Raw genomic sequence first — 21225 nt, 5'->3', positions numbered from 1 at the left:
TCCAATTATGCCCTAGCTGTCAATCATCCACCTCATTTTCACTGCCCAGAAAGCTTTTATTGATCTACACCACTCAAGCACTGTGTAATATTCTAGCACTGTACTGCAAGCATTCAACTGGGGCCTACATACATACATATAAATATATATATAAATCTATTCTTGGTACATCAACAGCAGACAATAGCACTCCAGGAATACAAGTGACAAGCTGGGAAGTTGTGTCTGGTGCTGACACTTTGAACGTCCATGCAGTAACCTTTCAACAGCTTCTAATTTAGCAGGTTCACGGACAGACAGATTGATGGATGGATGGATTTAGACACACACACACACACACACACACACACACACACACACGTTTGCAAGGTACTGGGGGAAGCTGTGTGGGCACAGATGCCAGTCAATGCACAGTGAAATGTGAGGAGCATAATACACAATGTACTGTAACTGAATGCCAACACACAATAGAAGCCGCAGACGCCTCGACTCACTGGGCGTCGCTGGCCTGTTTCATGTTGAGTATAAACCACAACTTCATTGTTCAGCTGATCTAAGCAACAGTGTGTTCAGGTGAGACACACCTACAGTTTCAATGAAAAGCACAAGAGGCTTAACAACCGCTCCCAGCGTTTAAAGGTTATTCTTTGAAGAATGTAATTTTTTATTTGAAATGAGAACTACAGTCATGTCAGAAAAAATAAAAACTTTAAAAAGTCCCATTAATTATCTTTAAAAATGCACTTAGTGAATAATCTCAAGGTCCATTTACCAGCTTTATTGCATTTTATGATCAATAACGGACGCCCAAGGTCAAACGCAACAGGTGGAGCCTTCAGCAAGGTTCATCAAACCGGTTCACATTAAACTACATGTGTTTAAATTAGTTCAAATCATTGACATGTCAGTTCTCATTAGCTCAAACTGAATTTCTGGAGGAAGTGACAGCTTACTTTGTTTATAACATACCTTCTTGCTTCTCCCGCTTTTCCCTTTCGGCCATGTATTGTATTATTTGATGATGAAGTGTGATGATGATGATTTAAATTGACATGCCCGAAATAAACAAATTGATTGATTGACTTTGTGGTTCTGTCAAAATGCTCACTGGAGAACCGTCTGTGCATAAGTTATGACTACATATGTAATAATCTAAGGAAAATGAAGCTTAATTCAGCACATATTAATAAAAGGATATTTGTTTTCATATTACAGTTCTGCAAAAAGAAACTAAACAGATTCCATGAAGAAATGTTTCCATATTTAGCTAAATAAAATGCTGCAGGTTTGCCAGATTCATTTTTTGGGTATTATTCATATTAAATATCCAACAGATGAAGGTAAAATTACATAATAATTATAAGTTATTTGAATTTTAAGGCCTGATTGTACGTTATTAACTGAATATTTCATATGTATTCTTGTATGTGTGTGCATACGTGCATTTTTTTTACTGCATATAAACAGTAAAATAAATCATATAACATGCATCAGTAATGAGCCCAAATTAATCTACCGAAATATTTGCACAAGTGAAACTAGATATGACATTTCTATTTGATTTGGTTGGGACACACACACACTCACTAACCCCTTGCTCACCCCTCCCCTCCTTCCTTACCTCTTTCCACCTCTCCTTCCTGTTTTCCCTTTGGACCAGTGAAACTCTACTCTTCACTAATCACTTGTACCCCTTTACCCCCTTCTTTCATTGCCCTCTACTCCGCTTCCTTTCTTTCCCTCTCTCTCTCTCTCTCTCTCTCGGCCGCTGAAACACAACTCGGAGCTAAATTTAGTATCAGTGTGATCCAATATACCTCATTACACTTCCCACACCTCTCTCCCTCTCTCTCACCATCAGTGTACCTTTCAGTGCCTCATCATATTCCTCCATTTCTTCTATGTCTCACCCTCTCTTTCACTCTCCGTCTCCGTGACCTTTCAGACGTCTCCCGGTCCCTCAAGGACGTATGGACAAGAAGTGTGAACTGATAAAGTTACTACAAACAGCGGATTTTCCCAGAACTCTGAAAACTCAGCCGGTAAGCTCAAAAATAATCAAAAAATGTTAAAAAGAAAAAAAAAAAGGAGACAAAAACACATCTGCCCGTCACGCACACACACATCAGGGGAACACTTGTACAATAACTTCTGCAGGTAACACAACAGGCCAGAGCGGATTGAGACACAAGACCGAACCAAAGTGCAAAAAGCACAGCAGCTGGCAGAGGACTTGGTTTCAGATTTGGTTTCCTACCTTAGTGATCTCTATAAAATCAGACTGTATAAACTGAGAGCAATGGAAACGACACACAGGACTGTAACCCTCGGCTGTTAAGTGTGACCATCGTCATCTACACAGTATAATGTGTGTATTAGGGATGCACGATTAAATGATTGGCTGTTTGCCTGTCAGTCATAGCATTCAGGATGTTTCTTTCAATGTCCGACATCCTTGAGTTTTACACTGCTGATTTGTATCATACAGACATGTCCTGTGGGGCAACATAAAAAATTGAGGATATGATGCCTCGAGATGCATCATTATAATCGCAGTGTTTCCTCTAGAATTTTTTTAAGGAGTGGCGGCGCAGCGCGGCGCAGCGCGGCACCCCCCACCCCCACCCCCCGGCCCACAGGTTTGCAAGGAGACTGTGGCGGGTGGTTGGATTGGACCATATAAGTTTTGCTTTTACCGTGCAAAGCTGTCATGCATGCGCGCTTCGGGTGGAGACATGGGGCAGTGTGTATTTGAAGGAGCGGCGGCTAGGATTTAGGAACGGCGGCCTGCCACTCTTAAATGAATGTAGAGGAAACACTGATAATCGTAATTGAATCGAATCGTGAGGCTAGTGAAGATGCACACCACTACGCCAGTGTTTCCCATACATTAATTATTTCCGCCACTATTAGATTTTTCTGCTTTTGACAAGAGACGGCTCCAAATGTTTGTTTTTTTTCCTGTGACTAGGGCTGGGCGATATGGCCTAAAATAAAAATCTCCGATTTTTTTTACAAAAAATCCGATTCACGATATAAATCGATTTTTTGCCGCTCAGGCGCCGCTGCAGCCTTAGCGGGGTTGCTCTGCACACAGCACACCGCAGCTCCGCGAGCTGACCCCATGTCTCACTGCTTCTCGGCGTGGCGGCTGTGGCTCAGGTGGTAGAGCGGGTCGTTCACTAACCGGAAGGTCAGTGGTTCGATTCCCGGCTCCCCCTGTCTGCTTGTCGAAGTGTCCTTGGGCAAGACACTGAACCCACACCTGCCCTGTGTGAATGTGTGTGAATGATTATCTACCAAAGCCTGTCTGCGAACAGCGCTGTATGAATGTGTGTGAAAGGGTGAATGCGACCATTACAGTGTAAAGCGCTTTGAGTGGTCCGAGTGACTAGAAAAGCGCTATATAAGTGCAAGTCCATTTACCATTTACCATTTCTCTCCCCGACTCTGGAGCATGTGCTGGAGCTGCTCGGCGCCGCCGCACCGGCAATCCCGTTGCCGCTGCCGTGCACCAGTTAAGCCAGGAACACACCGGCCCGACTGTCGGAAGTCGGGGAGAGTAGCTGCTACACGGTGGTGGCGGTGCTTGTTCCTTTCATAGGGAGCAACAACACGGGAGAGGTGTTGCAGGGGGCGCGCGCACTCTGAACTACGGCAGCCCAACAGGGAGCGTTGGTGGTGGATGTTGAAGATTAAATCGATTTTCATTAAAATAAATCGACGTAAAGTGCAAATTCGAATTAATCGATAAAATCGATCTATCGCCCAGCCCTACCTGTGACCAATAAAATTTTGGTCGACTAAATGTGACCACCAGTTTGTGTTTATATCAACAAGCAGTGATGTAAACAGTGATGCTGACCAGTTGAATCCTCTATATTTATTGATGCTGAATCGAATCACGTTGTGCGAATGAACAAAGCAGCTCTGTGATGTTCACATACCTCTGTGCAGAGCTACATGTGTGCATGCCGTTATAAGCCGTCATCTGAAGTCAAACCTACAGCATATGAAGGTCTTCTAAAATAGAGAAGGGTTTAACTCCATACATTCTCCACATGACTGCAGCTCCCTGCTGAGGGGAGTCACAAGTTCACTGATTGTATATTGTGTTTTTACTTATGAGTTGTTTTTTGATGCTTTGAGTCAGTGGTCCAACCTGCAGTATCTTCAAGGGACAAATACAACAACGAAACCACACACACACACACACACACACACACACACTTCTGTTTGGGGCCGTGCCCCGGGGTGACAGTGTAAACATAAGGGTTACCGCAGCCGGCAGTATTCAAACGCAAACACACGCAACACAGGTTAGATGACTTTGCACTCTTCGCACTACACCGAGGAGTTGGGTTTCAACGTCCATTAAACTCTATAGGTCACCATGATCACCGGCCGTCACATACCAGCCAATCAACACCACAGAGGCTCCGCAGCTGCATGAGTTAGTCTCCCAGCACAGAGGAGTCAAACACCTCTGTACAGCTCAGGGTTTGTGGGGTAAAAACATTGGTTCTGTGTTTAACATTTATTTTGCCGAATTACAAAATGCAAAACTTTTCTTCTCAAGTGTCAGAGACATTAAACAAACGTGTACTACGTTACACTCGTGGCTTCATGGAGTTTCCAGACCCTTTAGCTTTTGCACATTTAAACATGCACTATCTAAACAGATAAACGTATTATAAAGTTATAGTCTACATTAGATTAGATTAGAAAACTTGATTGATCCTGATAAGGAAACTGGTTTACCACCAGAGCAAACATACATATAGACATGCAGACGTAGCATGCAAACGGCCAGTGAAACATGATTAACTCATTGAGTGCCGCGCTGTTTTCCAAAGCTTTAATCCTGGTGCCAGCAATTTAGACCATTGTTGACGAGAGCCATAGTGTACTCTATATTATATGGATACATACTATGGCTTGTTTGAAAGGTGAAACTTTCTGCTTCCAATGGGAACGACCCGTTTATTTCCATGTGACTTCATTTCTGAGCAATCCCGAGCTAAACAGTGGCCCGTTTTCATCAAAATCCCTGTTTGTTTTCTAGAAATGGAGATATAACGTCTTTATGAAATGTGCACTGTTTGTGCCTGTCGCTCTTCTGACACATTTCTGGGTCAAAGGGCTCGTTTAAGAAAAATACTGTTGTTCTATTCACAGAACCACCATGGGGGGCGCTACAAAACAACAATAACACAACTTCTGCTAGACAGGGCAGGACTGCCGGCTCAACAGCCAGCCGAGACCCCTTCCTGTTCGGCCACACACACATGACATCGGGATTGAAGCTGAACGTGTTCGCTAACTAGTCAGTTAGTAGTTTCCCACAGGTTTGCAAGGAGACTGTAGTTGCGTTTCCATCCACCTTTTTTTATTCGCATTTTCAAAAATTGCAAATAAATACTTGAATGGAAACGCCAGAAATTCGAAAAAAGGCAGTAAATGCGCATAAAAGTTTATACGCTTGGAGGGGGTGGATTTGTCAGCGTATCGATTAAAGGAAATGCGAGTTTTTGTGATGGAAACAGATTATGCGAATTGAGCCAGAGTTTGTGGGTGAAGTGCTGCTGGACTTCACCCAGCGACGTTCAAACAAATGGAGAACGACGCCCCGGTGTCCCAGCCCTCGTCTCTGCACCCAGCGACACAAACGTGCTCCGTAACCCATAATCTTTTGTTTATGACGGTTAAGACTACACAAACACACGCCGTAACATCGTATATGTAACGTTATCCACCCTACATTTATTGATTTTTCACCGGCTTCGTATGTAAACAGATGCACATGGGCGAGAGGAGCATAACCAAAACAGCGGAAAAGCAAGTGGACTTGCACAGTTCCCTACTGTCTTTCTGTGTAAATATCTCATGTTACAACATGAAAACCTGCGGCTTATATTCAAGTGCGGCCTATAGTGTATTTTCTTTTAAAATTTAGCTGGTGCGGCTTATACAGGTGCGTCTATAGTCCGGAAAGTATGTAAATTGTCCATGATGTTGAGTGTCAGCTGAGTGTCAACTGTTGGATACATTCACGCTCTCTTATGACGTAATCTCACGGCGCACTCCTCCTCTCCCAATAATCGCAAAACAATAATGAATGGAAACGGTCATAAATTCACATTTGCTTTTTGCGCATTTTCACAAAATCCGCTCTTAAATTCGATACATTTGGATGGAAACCCAGCTTGTGGCGGTAGTGATCGAGCGGATCGACTGTCTAACCGGGGGGTGGGGGGGTCAATTTGTTGGCGCCACACATTGGTCTACATATGGGAAACACTGCTAGCGGTACCAAGCCGTAACAGTAGATTTAAAGATATGGCCTGTTTTATTCAGCAATGTTTGGCGCACGGGTTGCATGCGCCACTGATTGAACCCAATGCAGCAACCATCAAAAGCCGAATTATGATAAAATGTCCAGATCATAAGTTCTCATGAGTTTTTGATCATCATCTATTTCAGTTCTGTTCATCATAGAGTTCCCAAATTCACACATGAGGTGTGTTAGAGTGTCTATTTTCGTACTTCAAAAAAAAATAAAAATAAAAAAACGTAAAATTACATTTATGGCACTCAACGCATGGGAACAAAAAACGTAAAATTATGTTTTTGGCACTCAATGAGTTAAAAAAAATACAAAACAAGAGAAGAGACATATAAATAAATGAATGAATAGATAAATACCCCAGCAAAGCTTTATCAACAGTACAGCCACATGGGATGAAAGAGTCTTTAACTGGCACGTTCAGATCTGTCTGATCATTGGTTGCTGTTGTAACTGTGTTGACTGCATCCACCCTCCCTTCAAATCTAGATTAAATTCCCTCTAATCTCTTACTGCCCGTAGGAAAGAGTCTCATGAGCAGTAGCTGACAATATGCTAAAACATACTGGAGAACACAGAAAGTTGTTATATACATTTTACTCTGCAGAGGATAACTGGAGCTCTGTCACACTGGCCACATCTCTGACTGATCCTTCGCTCTTTCCCATTTAACTCTTCTCATCTCTCATAGTGGGTTAGTTACTGCCACTGTGTTCTTGGAAACACTGCACAGAGAGTTCCTCAGACTCTCACATTTCAAGGTAAATTTAAGAAAAGAGAAAACATCTGATCACAGTTTGGGTAGTTTGGTTTGAATACTTTTCAGTAAAAAAGAAAAAAAAAAAACATTTTCTTTGTCATTATGGAGAGTGTTATGTGCAAAAGGAACAGTTAACACTACACCACAACGGATAAGCACATCCTTTTGTATCCCTTGACAGATTGTTTTAAAATGTGTAAAAAAAAAAAAAATTAAAAAGACAAAATAAATATTTACTTCAAATTGGAAAACAGACAAACAGACAAAAAAAATCAAATCACAAAAAAGCGTGATCTAAACATGTTGTTTTTTTCCCCTGAATCTGTTAAGAAGAAATGCATTTTGTGCACCAGAGGAAACTAACAACAAAGAATTATTTTAGAGATTTGTATCACACAACCTACAAGTAGTAAATATCACATAATGGAGAACAATCAGGATTCTCCAACAGAATGTCCTTAAAACCCTGGTGAAAATCCTCCAGATGTTTAAGGAGCACCCTTCACGCCACCGTGTCCCAAAACACACATGTAACCAATAACCATGCACATGCATCAACGGTGCAGATTAGCACCGCTGCAAATACGTGATCAGGTTTCCTCTCTTTGGGACACACATGGACAACACAGTCACACAAACCGAAGCAACAACACCAGAATATTATGAACGCACTCATTGTGTGTAGATGAACACCGATGTGCAGGGACAAATGTTGGACATGAATTTTCACACAGACAAACATGTAAACACAGTGTTGGACAGATCAAATAGGTCGACTCTGCATGTTCAAACCATCCAGGGCTCAGGAAACGAGGCGCAGAGAGGGGAGCAAACAGGTGGCTGGCACAGAAAGTAGGAAACGGCAGGACGAGCGACAAAGTGTGTGTGTGTGTGTGTGTGTGTGTGTGTGTCTGTGCATGTGTGTGTATGTGTATATGCGCATGCCAAGATCAAGGGTGAAGGAGGTGCACAGTGTCTAAGCACCTGTTGCGCGAACATGTGCGTAAGCCTGTTGTTATACAGCAGCTAATTGGTCTTCAGCACGTCCAGAACTCACACTCACACACACAGTTTGTAGTTCATTCACAAGCTCACACACACACACACACACACAAGTTAGGCTCCGTCCACCCAGACGTAGTTTGCACTTCCAATACAGGTGCGTCATGCAAGAGTGACTGACACGAGTGATTCAGGGAAACGCCAGACACACACACAACAACAGAGGGACATAAATCAGACGGAGCGGCTGACGTGGAGACGGACAGATGGACAGATGGACGGAGGACGACAGGAGCAGCGACAGAAAGAGAGAGGGAAGGAGAAGGAGAACAAGAGAGGGACACTGACCAGGGTTTGCTTGTATCTCAGAGCCTTCCTTTCCGACGCATCTGCGGCCATTGACACACTGTCACTGACCCAAAAATAAACCCAGCCGCTCACCGTCTGTCTCAGCATTACCAGGACTGAGCTGGACGCCCAGCCAGGACGCTGGCACACACACACACACACACACAATTTGTCTCGCTCGCTCTTACGCACACACACATATTCTGACATGGTGTAAACTAGCTCCAGCTGGGGTTACCCACCACCCGCTCCCCCCTCACCCCACACTTCCCCGTGCTAACTGTCCTCCCCTGTGCAGCTCAGTCGGGAGGGAACACGACTAAATGCCAGAAATTTCAGCAGAACTGGACCAAATAGTTGTCGCTCAACATTTAAAGAGACACGGGACTCCTGAGCGGTGGAGTAGAAATCCCCCCCCCCCCAACGCTACAAAGAGCTGGATCAAAGCTCGGCAGCACGGCCGCTCCGGCTTCATCCAACACAACTACTGTGTCTGCACCAGGGAAACAGGTCAAGTGTGACTTCCTTGTAGCTGCAATAACAGACTCACCTGTGTGTTACTCTACATCCACACACTGAAGACTTCAACACAGAGTTCCTTGACCACTTTGAGTGGAGTGACATTACATTTTGCTGGACTGCATTATGGTTGTGTTACTTTGCGTTACATCAGCTAGCAAGCCGGTACATTACGCCATAACAGTGTTTCCGCTAGGATTTTTTTAAGGAGTGGCGGCACAGTGAAAATATTCCCTCTAAGCACAATTTGAATTTTATTAAAATAGGCAATTTCCACATGTCATTTTATTTAAAAAAAACAACTGAATCTTATTTTTTAATGAACGTGCAGGCCAGGCCTATGTGGAACAAAACATTTTCTTTTTTCAAGCGGAACTAAACTTGTCGCATTTGATTCACTGACTCTGACACAGCTGCACCGCGCAGTACAACAACAGTAACGGGAGAGGTCGGACATGTCCAAACAAGCAAATCTTAAAAACTATTTTCTGAAACCAAACAGGTCTAAGGAGAAGGATTATTCTGAGACTCAGATTTAATCTGACATCACGAGACAGAGGGGTTAATAGTCTGTAACTGTGTATAAAAAGTTAGTACAAATTAGGATAAATAATATAAAGCTTAGTACACATGTTGGTAGAACGAACAATTTCGTTGTTGTCGTGTGTGTGACGTACAGCTGCCGATACGAGCAGAGTTTTTTTTAATTGCCCCTTTATTCAATTGCGGCGGAGCCTCTTTTCTATACAGTCTATGGGCGGAGCGCAAAAGTGTTCCAAACGCACAACTTTTTTTTCAACCGATCCGCGGACCACTTGCGTGCCGATCCGTGGAGAGCGATCCGAACGGATCACAGATCAACAACGATCCGTTGCACCACTAAAAAACATTATAAATTGACATGCCTTGATATCATTCTTATAGCCTGCACTTCATCTATCATTTTAAGCTCAATACATTCAGATATTTGAAAACCTGCCGCTCACGTTGTCCGGTGCCAATTTTTTCTAGCGGAAACCTGGACTTCAGTCAGCTACAGTACTTTGTGTGCCTGTTTGTAATGATGACACCAGCAGCAAACTTCAGACACAGTGAAACTCAACCCAGTATCGGTAGCATTTCTGATAATTGCATGAGTATCGACTTTAAATGAACAAACGTGTACCAATTATTTCAATGGAGGCCAGAAAGAGTCTATGCAACAATACAGATTTAGCTTAAACCACAGAAACCTCAGAGAAATTTAAAAAGACTGAGTGAATCTTAAAGTCAGTTTCCTTGTGAAAACATTTCATTTCAAGACTTCTACAGAGGTAAGATCAGAGTGGCAGCTAAAGGAAAACAGGAGCGAGGTGCTAACAGTGTGTGTGGGTGTGTCCACACTCGGTTTTGAAGGGAGGAGGGAGTTGTCCAGCAAGTGGAGAGTCATGATTATTCAAAACAGGTATTGACACAGTCACACCTTACAGTTCAAATAAAAGGTAGAAGTTCAATTGAATCTATTATCTCTTTAATATCTTGGCAGCGTGAACTCAGTAAATAAACCACTGAACACCAGCAGTTTCAGTGCTGAGTTATCTGCGGTATATTTGTTGTCTATCTGACACCATTTGGCTTTTTTCCATCAGGTTATTTGATGAATTACACAATGAGCATGATGGAGAAAGTCAATCCTAGAGGCCACTGAGTAAAATGTGCAGTATCACTCTTACTGTGTGTTGTCAAACACACTGTAAGCAGACAGACAGGTCTAACACTCCTGATGATTTTTGGAAATAATCCCTTTGGCTACGTCAGTAATATTTTCCATACTCAGCTGCCATGGGGCAAAGACACACAACAAAGTGTTTCTGAGCCACTTCTACACTTCTGGATCCTACAGCTGCTGGTCAATTAATTGATCATTTTTTGACACAGAAATAATCTGCAAAAATAATTTTTAAAGAACAGGATGATCTCTGGGAAACTGTGAGCCTGACGTTTTAACATTTTTTTGACAAAAGGATTAATAATCCAAGCAGCCCGGTAGAAGAAGTAGTAAACAATATTGCATGTACTGTAGTGTCCCCACATCTGTTTCATTGACAAACACACAACAACACGCACAAAGCAAATACAACACAGACTCCAAACTGTTTGCAGGTGATAAGGGGACAAGCAAAGGAGTGGGTGTGGCCAACCTGAGAGAGAGAGAGAGAGACAGAGAGAGAGAGAGAAAGAGAGATGAGGAAAGACACGGGTGTGTGGATACACTAAACTGGAGACAGTAAATCATCTGTGTCCTCAGTGGAAATGTGTTTTCCTGTGGATATCACCGTCTGCTGCCGGCTGCTCAGGGACACTGAGACTTGGACTTGATCTCGTCTCTGTGTGGTTTTATGGATCACAGGGACGGCTTTCAGTCTCTACATGTTTTGGATACGAGGAACTCGCACAGTTTGACACCTGAACGCTCCCACAGAGTCAGACAGGTAAGACTAAAAAAGACTGAGACAAACTAAACTGTGGGTGTGTCGCTGAAATAAACCATTCATGCATTATGTGGTTTCATCACATTTACACCAACAGGTCCTCCTTCAAGTCTGTACACATTTATAACCACAGTTCTTCATGCAAATATGATGGTGTCACTGTGTAACTATAATATTTCTTGCATCAAATGTGCAAATGTGTGTTTAGACCGAACTATAACAGCATACATCTAGAGTCTGTGTGTGTGTGTGTTGTGAGACCGGCTGACTTTCTGTTGTGCATGCAGGTAGCCTATGTGTTGTTGTGGGTGAGTTACTGGTGCATGTCGGTGTGAGAACGATGCAGACAAACCAGTTCAGTCACATCCTGCAGAGTGAAGGAAGATGTCTGCTCTGTAGAGAAAAATGCTCACTACATACCAGCGTGAATGTGAAAGGAGTGTCAAAGTGAACATGTCACACTGAGAGTGCACTCCATAATTACATTTCTTTTTTCTATCTTTGAGAGGCGTCATTATCACACAACGCATCGTGTCACATGTACCTGTGAATTTGTCATCTTCGCTCTGTTGCTAATGAAACCACCATTACGTCACCACAGTGGCCAGTAGTGTACTTTACACTCGTTTAGCTGTTTGGTGAAACAGACCTTCGAATGACGGAGAAGCACAAGGTAGGACTGAGAACAATCTATAAGTATTATTGAACTGACAACTTATTATCTCTCTCTCTCAAAGAACTGGTTTCACCCGAAACTCATTTAACACTCAAGTGATTTCAAGTATGAGCTAAATAACCAAACAGCTCAGTGGAACAAAGGAAGAAATCATCCTAAGGAGTTATTACGACATAAAAAAAAATAGACAATTCAATGTTTAAACTGTAGCAGTGAGTAATCCTGAAACAACAGTTGATTAATCACAATTCAATAGTCAACAGAAGCTGAACTTGACCTCATTTCTGTGATTTTATCAACTGTAAATCAGGGTTTTCACTTTACTTTACTAACAATAGGTGGAGGAGGCTTATTGCAGCCTGGTCCTGTGACCTCAGGTATCAGGGTTTTCATGCTACCAGGCCAACAGCAATATCACACGTTGGTGTATTTGTTAAACAAATGAGACGGACAGGAGGACGACCGCATGTGTGGCTCCACTCAGCCAGTGTTTTCCCGTGGCATCCAGGAAGCAGCAAGCGGTGTTTGTCGGTCCTAGACGAGTGTCTTTGCTTTGAAACCCCTGATTTGAATATGGGATCCACTCGCTGCGTAAAAGAAATGGGCTCGTTTGAAAAGTAGAAATTGCACAAGTTTAAAATCTGCTCTGAGGAAGTTAGCGGGCACACTCTCGCCCACTTCCCCTGTGATTTCTCCATGGGTGACATTTTAATCCATGCCACTTCCCTTTATTATTATTATGTCCTGTCTCTGAGTTATTGCCTTTCTCTCATCTTCTCCTTTGTTACATCACCAACAGGCATGAGCGGTATCCAAATTATAACACCACACGCAGCCATAGTGCAGCTGAATCGCTGAGATACACAGTGTGATAGTGTAGCGGGACTTACAAAAATCTGAAATACACAGTTGTTCTTCAGTTTCAGGTTTAAGTAACGCTGCCAATAAAAAGCTGTTGGAGACTATGACACTTCATTTGTTTCCCTCTGAGCTGAGGGACTTTTCCAGGAACATGTGCTGCAGGTATAATGTAGCTGTCATGACTCAGGCTTTTTAAAAGAAAGACTCTAAAACGTTCACCACACATCAGCAACTCCCTATCAAGGTTATTATAGTTTTAAAATGTCCATTAGTTTTTATTTTTATTTAGTTTTTCAGTTTGCTTTTCTTTTTCAGTTTAGTTTTATTTTTATTTTTTGAGGAATTGACTGGTTTTTACTTAGTCTTAGTTTTTCAGGTATTAGGAGAAAGCCTCTGAAGATGAACTTCCAAATTTGTGGGATTTTTCCCGTTTAGTTGCATCCCATAAATGTTCCCATCAGTCCTCATCACGTTACAGTACATTCACTCTTATCTACCTGTGGGTCATACACTTCAAGTCGTCCCATATTGAGCTGTGGTGTTTTCTTCCTGCAACTTTAGACATCTCTAAGAAAACTAAAACTAAGCTGGTGTTATCTGCAATTCAGTTCAGTTTTGGAAAACATTGTAATTTTTATTTTTATATCAGTTTACTAAATTATTTTTTCCACTTCTAGTTTTAGTTTTATTTAACTATAATAACCCTGCTCCCTATATAGAAATGTTCACCCAAAACTAGAATATTATACAGTTTAATTATCAATTATGATAAATGAGTAATAGCTTGAAAGAAAAAAAATAGTTAAGATGAAATGTTTGTCTATATATGTGATTCTGTATATGTGTATATGTGTGATTTTAATGTGCTGCTGAATGCCAGTCTGTCCCTCCAGGGCTCCACAGCCGACTGATATAACACTGATCTCCTCCTCTTTATTATGTGTGGCGCTAATAGCAGGTTCACTATACACGTAGAGAACCGGTCAGTCAACATTCGCCATGTGAGCCCATAATATTAAAAAAAAAGGTCATGGTCTCAATGTTCTGTGTATAAATAGCCACAGTACGGTAGATTCTTGCACTATTTTCTAAAAGTTGATCTTTATCTGCTGTTGACTGGGCTGTTAACCTCAGGAACAGCCTCTATATAGAGTTATCAGATGCTGTGTGGCTCTGTCTCAGCTTAGAGGATTTCAGACGGCTGCTGAGCACAGGTAATACTGATCTCCTCCTCCAGCTGATCGTAATGTGGATCTGTGTGTGTTCCCCTCTCCCTCTCCAGCATGTCATCCAACTCCTCGGCCGATAATCTGTGTGCACCGGACGACACCCTCTGTAGTAAGGACACAACTCCTCAACTCCTCTCCCGTCCTGTCCCTCCTCATCAGCCTCATGTCTCTTGTCTGTCACTTCCTCTGCTCCTCTGTGATGGGTTTTTCTGCTGAGGTCATGCTGACAGCTACATGATTTTATTGAAAAGCAAAGTATAGAGTTTGGGTCAGTGCAGTTTTTTTTTTAAATAATCTCATATATTTTGATATTTCCTGCCTCGTGCATCATTTTTACCCAGCTGCTGAGCTTGACTTTCGTCCCACTGCTTTCTTTCCTGTACACTGTACCCTGGCATGTGACAAATACAACTTTGAACAGTTGCACAACTGTTTATATCTGACACATAAAATACAATAATATAATCATCTATTATATTAGATATCAAATCCTAGGTGTAAAATGTCGTAATATCTTGGTATTTATCAACCACAAAGTAGATCAATATCTTTATCTATGTAATTACAAAGCTTTAGCAGTGTACAATGTCTAGACTTGGCTAAATATTGCAACATCAATGTCACATGAAACACAGGCGCCCAGAGAAATTTCACAATCTGAATCTGGTTTCTGTTGACTCACTGGTACTTATAGGAAATATTTGCATGCTTACAATTAATTATTATATTTGTATAATAACTACAGATCTTTTATTCCACATTACTGAACATTACTACTTAATCATTTGTGGATCGTACCAGTTCAAGACCCCTCAGTCTGTTTTCCCATTGTTCTTAGAAGACAGTGGGAAAACTGTGGTTTATTGTTCAAGCCTTTAATAAAACTGACATTAAATGATTTATATACGTGACATCTTACAACACCCTCGCCACACCTCCACCTCTGAATGTGATACAGAACATGTACACAAACCAGAGGATTTACATTCCAGTTTCTTTCTTAACCCGACTGGATTCACTTCAGGATTCGATCAACAGAGGGTGTGTGAAATGATAGATCTGGTGACTTCTGCTCCAGTTGACGTCGTTAGCGTGCCATTGTACCAATGTTGTACAAGGGTGTGTGTGCACGTCTACCCAGAGTGTTGCCTTAAACTGGTTGTAAGTGAACAGACAAGACAGAGGACAGACAGATTTGATATGAGAGATTGGAGAACTAAATAAGTGAAAGAAAGAAATAAAAAATGAAAACAAAATTATCCAGTTTTAGTTAAATACTTCAATAATTGGTAAATAAAAACTTTCAGTGGTCTCGTTGAAATGTCTTTATCTTATTAGTCCACATCCTCACCTGCTTCACTGTCTAATCACAGCCTGGCTGTCTTATGAATTTGTTTTTATCTTCTTCTTTTTTTTGTTCGTTTGTTTTTGGCAGTTGGACTGCTTTTTATTTTCAAATTAAGTTAAGTTAAGTTAATGGTTAAAGAAGTCCTCAAAACCTTTACTTATTTTTATTTTTTTTAGGTGTTTTTATCAAGTAAGGCAGACCAAGTGAGAAGTATAATAACATAATGACAAGCCGAAGCCATTATGATAAATGCTGCCCACAGGCTTTGGATTTGTGCTGACTCATTATAATACTGATAAAAAGCAGAATAAGAGGGACTAGATGATAGAAACACCTGTTTGTCGAAGTGACTACAACTTAATATTAATGATGATTTCCTGCGATGTTTTGACAGGAAACAGGCCGTTGCATCATTCTTTAGGTTACTGATAGTTCCCGGCAAATACTGATAAGTCACCTCCTCATTTATCAACATATCAACACCGGAGTAAACGGAGTATGATGTAATGTTAAGACAGAACATCCTGTCAACACTTCTGAGGTGCAACCATCTTAACAGCCAATATATTTGTCCTGTCAAAATGCCCCCGAGCAGAACACTGAAACCAAAGCTCAAGCACGGCAAAAACAGGAGGTTGTGTGTGTGTGTGTGTGTGTTTGTCAACGTCCAGCTGAGACATAAATGCATACACACACACATCTTTGAGCCCTCCTGGTGCCTCAGTAATCAGATCACCCAGTCTCTTTACTCTCAGCCTGCTACTGCACAATGTTAAAAATGCAGTGTGTCTTCTTGGAGCTGACATTTACACACGACCTCCTTCTTCATCTGTCTCTCTGTCTCTGTCAGTTGTAAAGACGTATCAGCAGGCCGTGATCATCGTACCTACGCTCCTCCTCTTTGCCACCCTCGCCACCTTAGTGACCCTGTTCCTGCTGAGGTTCTGTCCTGGGCGGAAGCGGACGCAGGTCACGGCTACGCAAAACTACAACGGCTCATCGCACAGACACACGCACAGACACCGACACACGCAAAGACACACGCTGAGACACAGCCACCACAGGAATCACTTACACGGCATCGATGGTGAGCACAGTCATACATGTCTGCACTCTGCATCATTAAGTTTCATTGTTGCTCAATTTCCCCAAGATGTTTTACTCTGTTTTCCGTCTCAACAGCGCCCCCTGGGATAAACCCACTGGAAGGTGAGGAGCTTCCCATGTCAGTTCAACCGGTGCAGCAGAACGTCAAGCCGACCAGGGCTGCACCGCCACAGACGTCCACAGAGAGGCAGCGTGGAGCTTTCAGTCAGATCACAGCACTGCCGCTGGCCTTCTCCATCAAACCCAATGAAGCAGTCAACATGTACAGAGCGCGAATGGACAACAGGGACGTCGTCCTCAGGGTGCTCAAAGGTAAACTCAGCCTCCTGAGACCAGAATGCAAACACAGAGCTCTAAACCTCACACTGTGTGACCACTAAAGACCTAAACTGTGCTTTCTTGTGCCCTATCAGAGCTTCCACAGAATCTAATTCCCACATTCAAAAGCTAGAAATGATTTGATGACGCAGAGCTGTATTATTGTGACTTGACCAATTCAAAATGTGTGGCTGAGTCTGTATGAAATAGATCTAAATGTCCACAAGTTTCCGAACGTCATCTATGGTCAGTTTGGTGGAATTGTACGTTTACGTTTGGGTACGTGTTTCTTTCCATGGTTTTCAGTCATTGTCATAGTTACGGTAAACGCATGGATCTATTAACGCTGGCTTTTAACATGGAAGTCAATTTGTGTGATATCCACTGTTAAAAGCTGGTTTGATAATCCATGCGTTTTACAGATTTCCATTAAAAAAAAAAAAAAAAAAGAAATCCATGCATTTACTGCGACTACCGAAACCATGGAAACGTAAACATAAAATTCCACCGGAAGAGCAAAACCGGCAAAACAGGCTACGTTTTTGACGTTCGGAAAAAGGTGGATACAGCGGTGCCAAATTATGAAACAGGAAGTTTGTTGAAAAAGAAAAGAGAGAGAGAGAGAGAGCAAGAGAACAGCTACTCAGTCTGTGTTCCTGGTTAAATAAAAATGTTAAAGTTGTTGTGTTGTCTGACCTTTTGCAGAAACAGCAAGCGGCAGTGAGAAGCAGCACTTCTTGGGTTTTGCCTCCTTCGTGTCTGGACTGGGGCCACACCCCTTCATACCTGCGCTGCTGGGTGTAGTTTCAGTGCAGCCGCCGCTGATGACGGTGGTGGAGGAGCTGCAGCACGGAGACCTGCTGGGGTTCCTGTGGAGATGTAGACAGGTACGGTAATCGATTACTTCCTGAAACCAAGATGGATTGTTGTGTGTTGTTGTGTATACATCACGTTCCTCTAAGGGGCAGTACAGGTTGTTATTATGGTGAATAATCCTACTGCTGCTGACAGACAGGACAGACTGATGAGGTAGTGTGACTAAAAGCAGAGTTACATTTTTTTACATTTTCCTTGTTCTTCTTCGTCACTAAAGGACAACCCAGGTTTTGAGTCTACATGCGACATGACGGAGAAGAGGATCTTCACCATGGCAGGACAAGTGGCCTCTGCTCTGGTTGGTTAAATTTGATCTCACTATTCTCTGGAAAAAAAAGCTTTATCATGCCATATATTGTTTATATTATATAATGTCTTGAATTTTCTTCCTTCCATTGTTGAATTTTTATGTTACTCATTTATTACCCCGTGTTTATCTAAACATCTAGGACTATCTACACACTCAAAGCTGCATCCACGGCAATGTAGCGGCTCGCAGCGTTCTGGTTGGTGGAGACCTGACAGCCAAGTTGTGGGGATTTGGCCCCGCCTACTGCAGGAGAACACAAGCCGGTTCACCGGGGGAAGTGGAGGACATGGAGATGAGGAAGTGGCAGGCGCCTGAAGTGCTGGCCAGGAGACTCATCAGTCAGAGCAGCGACATGTGAGAGAAAAACTGATCTACCGGACTTGATGTTTGTCATAAAAGACAGTGTTTTACATAACTATTTGTACAGTGCAAAAGAAAAAAAACATAAAAATTTGCTGATGGTCCAAACATCAGACCAGGTTGGGCAGCGAAGCCTTGAATGTGTTTTAATCTGCCACTTAATTTCTGATGCACAATTTGAATGTTTCAAAATACAAATTAATGTTGATTCCAGTATTTCCATCTTAACACTGAGGGCCTAAAGTGCATTTCCATACTGAATTTTTACCCATATATATTTGACAGATGGTCCTTTGGTATCCTGCTCTTTGAAATGGTCACACTGGGTAAGTGTTTCTTCAACTCTACAAAAAAAATACCCCTGAAAGAAGCTGTTTGACTTAGTGAGTCACAGAATTTGACTATTTAAGAGATTGAATTTTTATTCAAATACTAAATACTCAGTTCCTTTAAATTACAGAGTTAAACTGGGCCCAAGAACCACTGCAGTAAATTGTTAAAATTCATTATTAATTTTTTTATTAACTTCTGTAACTTAGGCATTACCCTTGTGCAGGAGATTAAATAGACTTTGGCCTTATGTTTAATATTCCCATGTGTGCAGGTGACCCACCGTTTGCTGATCTCATGGCAACTGAACTTCTGCAGTATCTACAAAGAGGAAAGCACCTCCGACGTCCGGCCAACTGCTCCAACTCACTGTAAGAGCAGAAAAACAGCAAACTGAATTCATACTGTTGTTGAAGATGAACAGCTACATGGTTTGCAGCTAAAGAACTGTTCAAAAATATCTGTCTTAGCACTAAATTTTACATAGTGTTTAAAATAGGGAATAGTTTAGGAAAGCAGTGAGCTCCAGGTAAAGCTGCAGGTTAACCTGGTGCAATATTATTTTTCATTTAAAAGTATTTTTTAGTATTTAATTCCCATTCCAACTTAAGTTATGCACATAGCCTGTGTTTCCTTTAGTTATTTCCTACATTTTTACCTTCTCTTTCTTATTGTAGTCATATTTATTTTAGTACCCATTTCTTCCAGATTTTTTTTTTAATCTATGAAAGATGTTTAACTTTTAAATTAAACAGAATGAACCTGCAAATAATGGCAAAGTCCAGTGCATTCTGTGTTGTTTAGGAATGAGACCAGTTCACTTCCAAAATATTATTAGCTTTAAATTGTGTTTGTTAAACAGGAAAGAAGTGTGTTCTTGGTCAAGCAGCTAGTTAATCTGGTTGAATATATGTTCGATTTCAAGCACTTTTACATAAATGATGTAGCCTACATTATGTACAATGTCTATGTATTTATTTATTATCTAGTTTATTATAATAGCCAATACCATATTTCTTTTAGTATCTATTTATTCCTGTTTTTTTCCCCTGTATAATTGAGCTACTGACAGACTGACACTTGTAATTTTTCCCATTGAAAGATGTATAGTAGATAGTTAGTAGATATAACGTTAAACATTAGCTTCCTGTGTTTTCAACTGTCTTTACAAAATAAAGACAGTTGAAAACACAGGAAGCTTATTTTTAACTGTTGGACTAGGATTAAAAAAAGTGCTAAATGTCAGTTCACATTTAGCTAAGTCCAGGTGAAACGATTTAAAAGAAAGAAAGAAAAAAAAAAGTTAACCATTTAAAAAAAAAACGGTTTTAAGCTAGCTCCAACAGCTAACGTTAAGTTAAACATCGTCGCTCATAAACATCCACAAACCGTACTGAAAATCTGCAAACTAGTTTTCCAAACTTGTTACAGATGATAAAAATGTTAAATATAAAATCATTAGGTGTTTAAAATAAATAAATAATTACCTTTCTACCGCTTTCTCCGCAGACACGCCATCATTAGGTCCTGCTGTCACTGGAGCCCCCAGCAACGACTCTCCATGTCGGAGCTGATTAGGAAGCTTCAGGCGGGAGAGAAATCAGCCAATGGGAGGACAGTTCTCAGAGTGTCTGAGCCACTCAACTTCGAGAGATACCTGAGGGAGGCGGGATATGGAGAGGCCTACAACTATGCCGTGCTCTGATTGGTCGAGACCGGCGTCACTCAGAGCGAATGGCGAAAGAACTTTAGGAAGGGAATCTATAAATGAACATTGTTTATGAAGCATTTTTTGTTTGTTTTGCACTTGATTGCACTGACACTAGACATTATAAAGCACATCCACTTTATATGTTAAAAGAGTAATATATGGACTGTAAATATGTATTTTCCTATAAACTATAATTATGACAAATATAACAAAAACAAAGCATCTTTTCTTCACTCTTTCACTTAAAAAAAACAGCTTATTTGAATAATGATCTGAATACTGGAAGAAGATGACAGGTGTATAATAAACAACTTTGTACAAACTATGACAGGAAACAGTTTTTAAGTTCATGACACAGCCCAGTCAGAAAAAAATGTAGTTTGAAAAACTCAAGAAAAGAAAAAGTGAATTACAGTTTTGGCTGAGGACATTTGAGCAGTCACAGTGACCTTTGACCATCCAACATCTTTTTCTTAACGCCACATATTTAAATCAATCCACCTTAATTAATGGAAGTATGCAAATTAAAAAATGCCCTTACATCCATTCTTTAATTTCACAAATAAAACCACAGGCAGCACAGTTTTAAACAGTTGCTTGATTATTTATTTGCATGATAGTACTGTTAACCTCTCCTCGTCAAACCCAGTCCC

The 21225-nt window shown here is 41.4% G+C and overlaps 2 protein-coding genes across 4 annotated transcripts in view; one reads left to right on the top strand and one right to left on the bottom strand.

The window, feature by feature from the left end:
- Nucleotides 1-17822, bottom strand: part of LOC146978119 (chloride channel protein 1-like) — a 69834-nt gene extending 52012 nt beyond the window's left edge. The window contains exon 1 of one of the 2 annotated variants that reach the window (XM_085790839.1): nt 17682-17822. Coding sequence is in view for 1 of the 2 variants with exons in the window: in XM_085790838.1 (XP_085646964.1) it covers nt 8457-8666 (210 nt within the window). In the remaining variant the exon portion in view is untranslated. Of the gene's footprint in view, nt 1-8456; nt 8672-17681 lie in introns of those variants that run through there. The other variant, XM_085790838.1, reaches the window with a different exon arrangement.
- On the top strand, nt 11184-20598 carry styk1a (ATY kinase 1a). Of its 2 annotated transcripts, XM_085790842.1 has the most exons (10): nt 11184-11446; nt 14266-14321; nt 16411-16647; nt 16743-16979; nt 17691-17872; nt 18079-18159; nt 18311-18525; nt 18817-18857; nt 19136-19232; nt 20371-20598. In XM_085790842.1, the coding sequence occupies exons 2-10, from the start codon at nt 14267-14269 to the stop codon at nt 20564-20566; spliced, it is 1341 nt and encodes a 446-aa protein (XP_085646968.1). In that variant the 5' UTR covers nt 11184-11446; nt 14266; the 3' UTR covers nt 20567-20598. The 2 variants fall into 2 exon arrangements, with proteins under 2 accessions (XP_085646968.1, XP_085646969.1); XM_085790843.1 differs by lacking the exon at nt 11184-11446 and having other exon boundaries at nt 14135-14321.
- Nucleotides 20599-21225: the final 627 nt, after the last annotated feature.

This window comes from Trachurus japonicus, chromosome 11 (genome assembly GCF_045865225.1).
Source record: "Trachurus japonicus isolate A0001 chromosome 11, Traja_1.0".
Taxonomy (NCBI): Eukaryota; Metazoa; Chordata; class Actinopteri; order Carangiformes; family Carangidae; genus Trachurus; species Trachurus japonicus.
The sequence above is the reverse complement of the archived record's forward strand: the minus strand, read 5'-3'. Positions and strand labels throughout refer to the sequence as shown.

What these genes read in the sequence shown, in the direction of transcription:
- styk1a (XM_085790842.1), top strand. Translation starts at nt 14,267, where the DNA reads ATGTCATCCAACTCCTCGGCCGATAATCTGTGTGCACCGGACGACACC. An exon ending in CGTCCTCAGGGTGCTCAAAG is followed by an intron (nt 16,980 to 17,690) that starts GTAAACTCAGCC and finishes GACCTTTTGCAG; the next exon opens with AAACAGCAAGCGGCAGTGAG. An exon ending in TCCTGTGGAGATGTAGACAG is followed by an intron (nt 17,873 to 18,078) that starts GTACGGTAATCG and finishes TCGTCACTAAAG; the next exon opens with GACAACCCAGGTTTTGAGTC.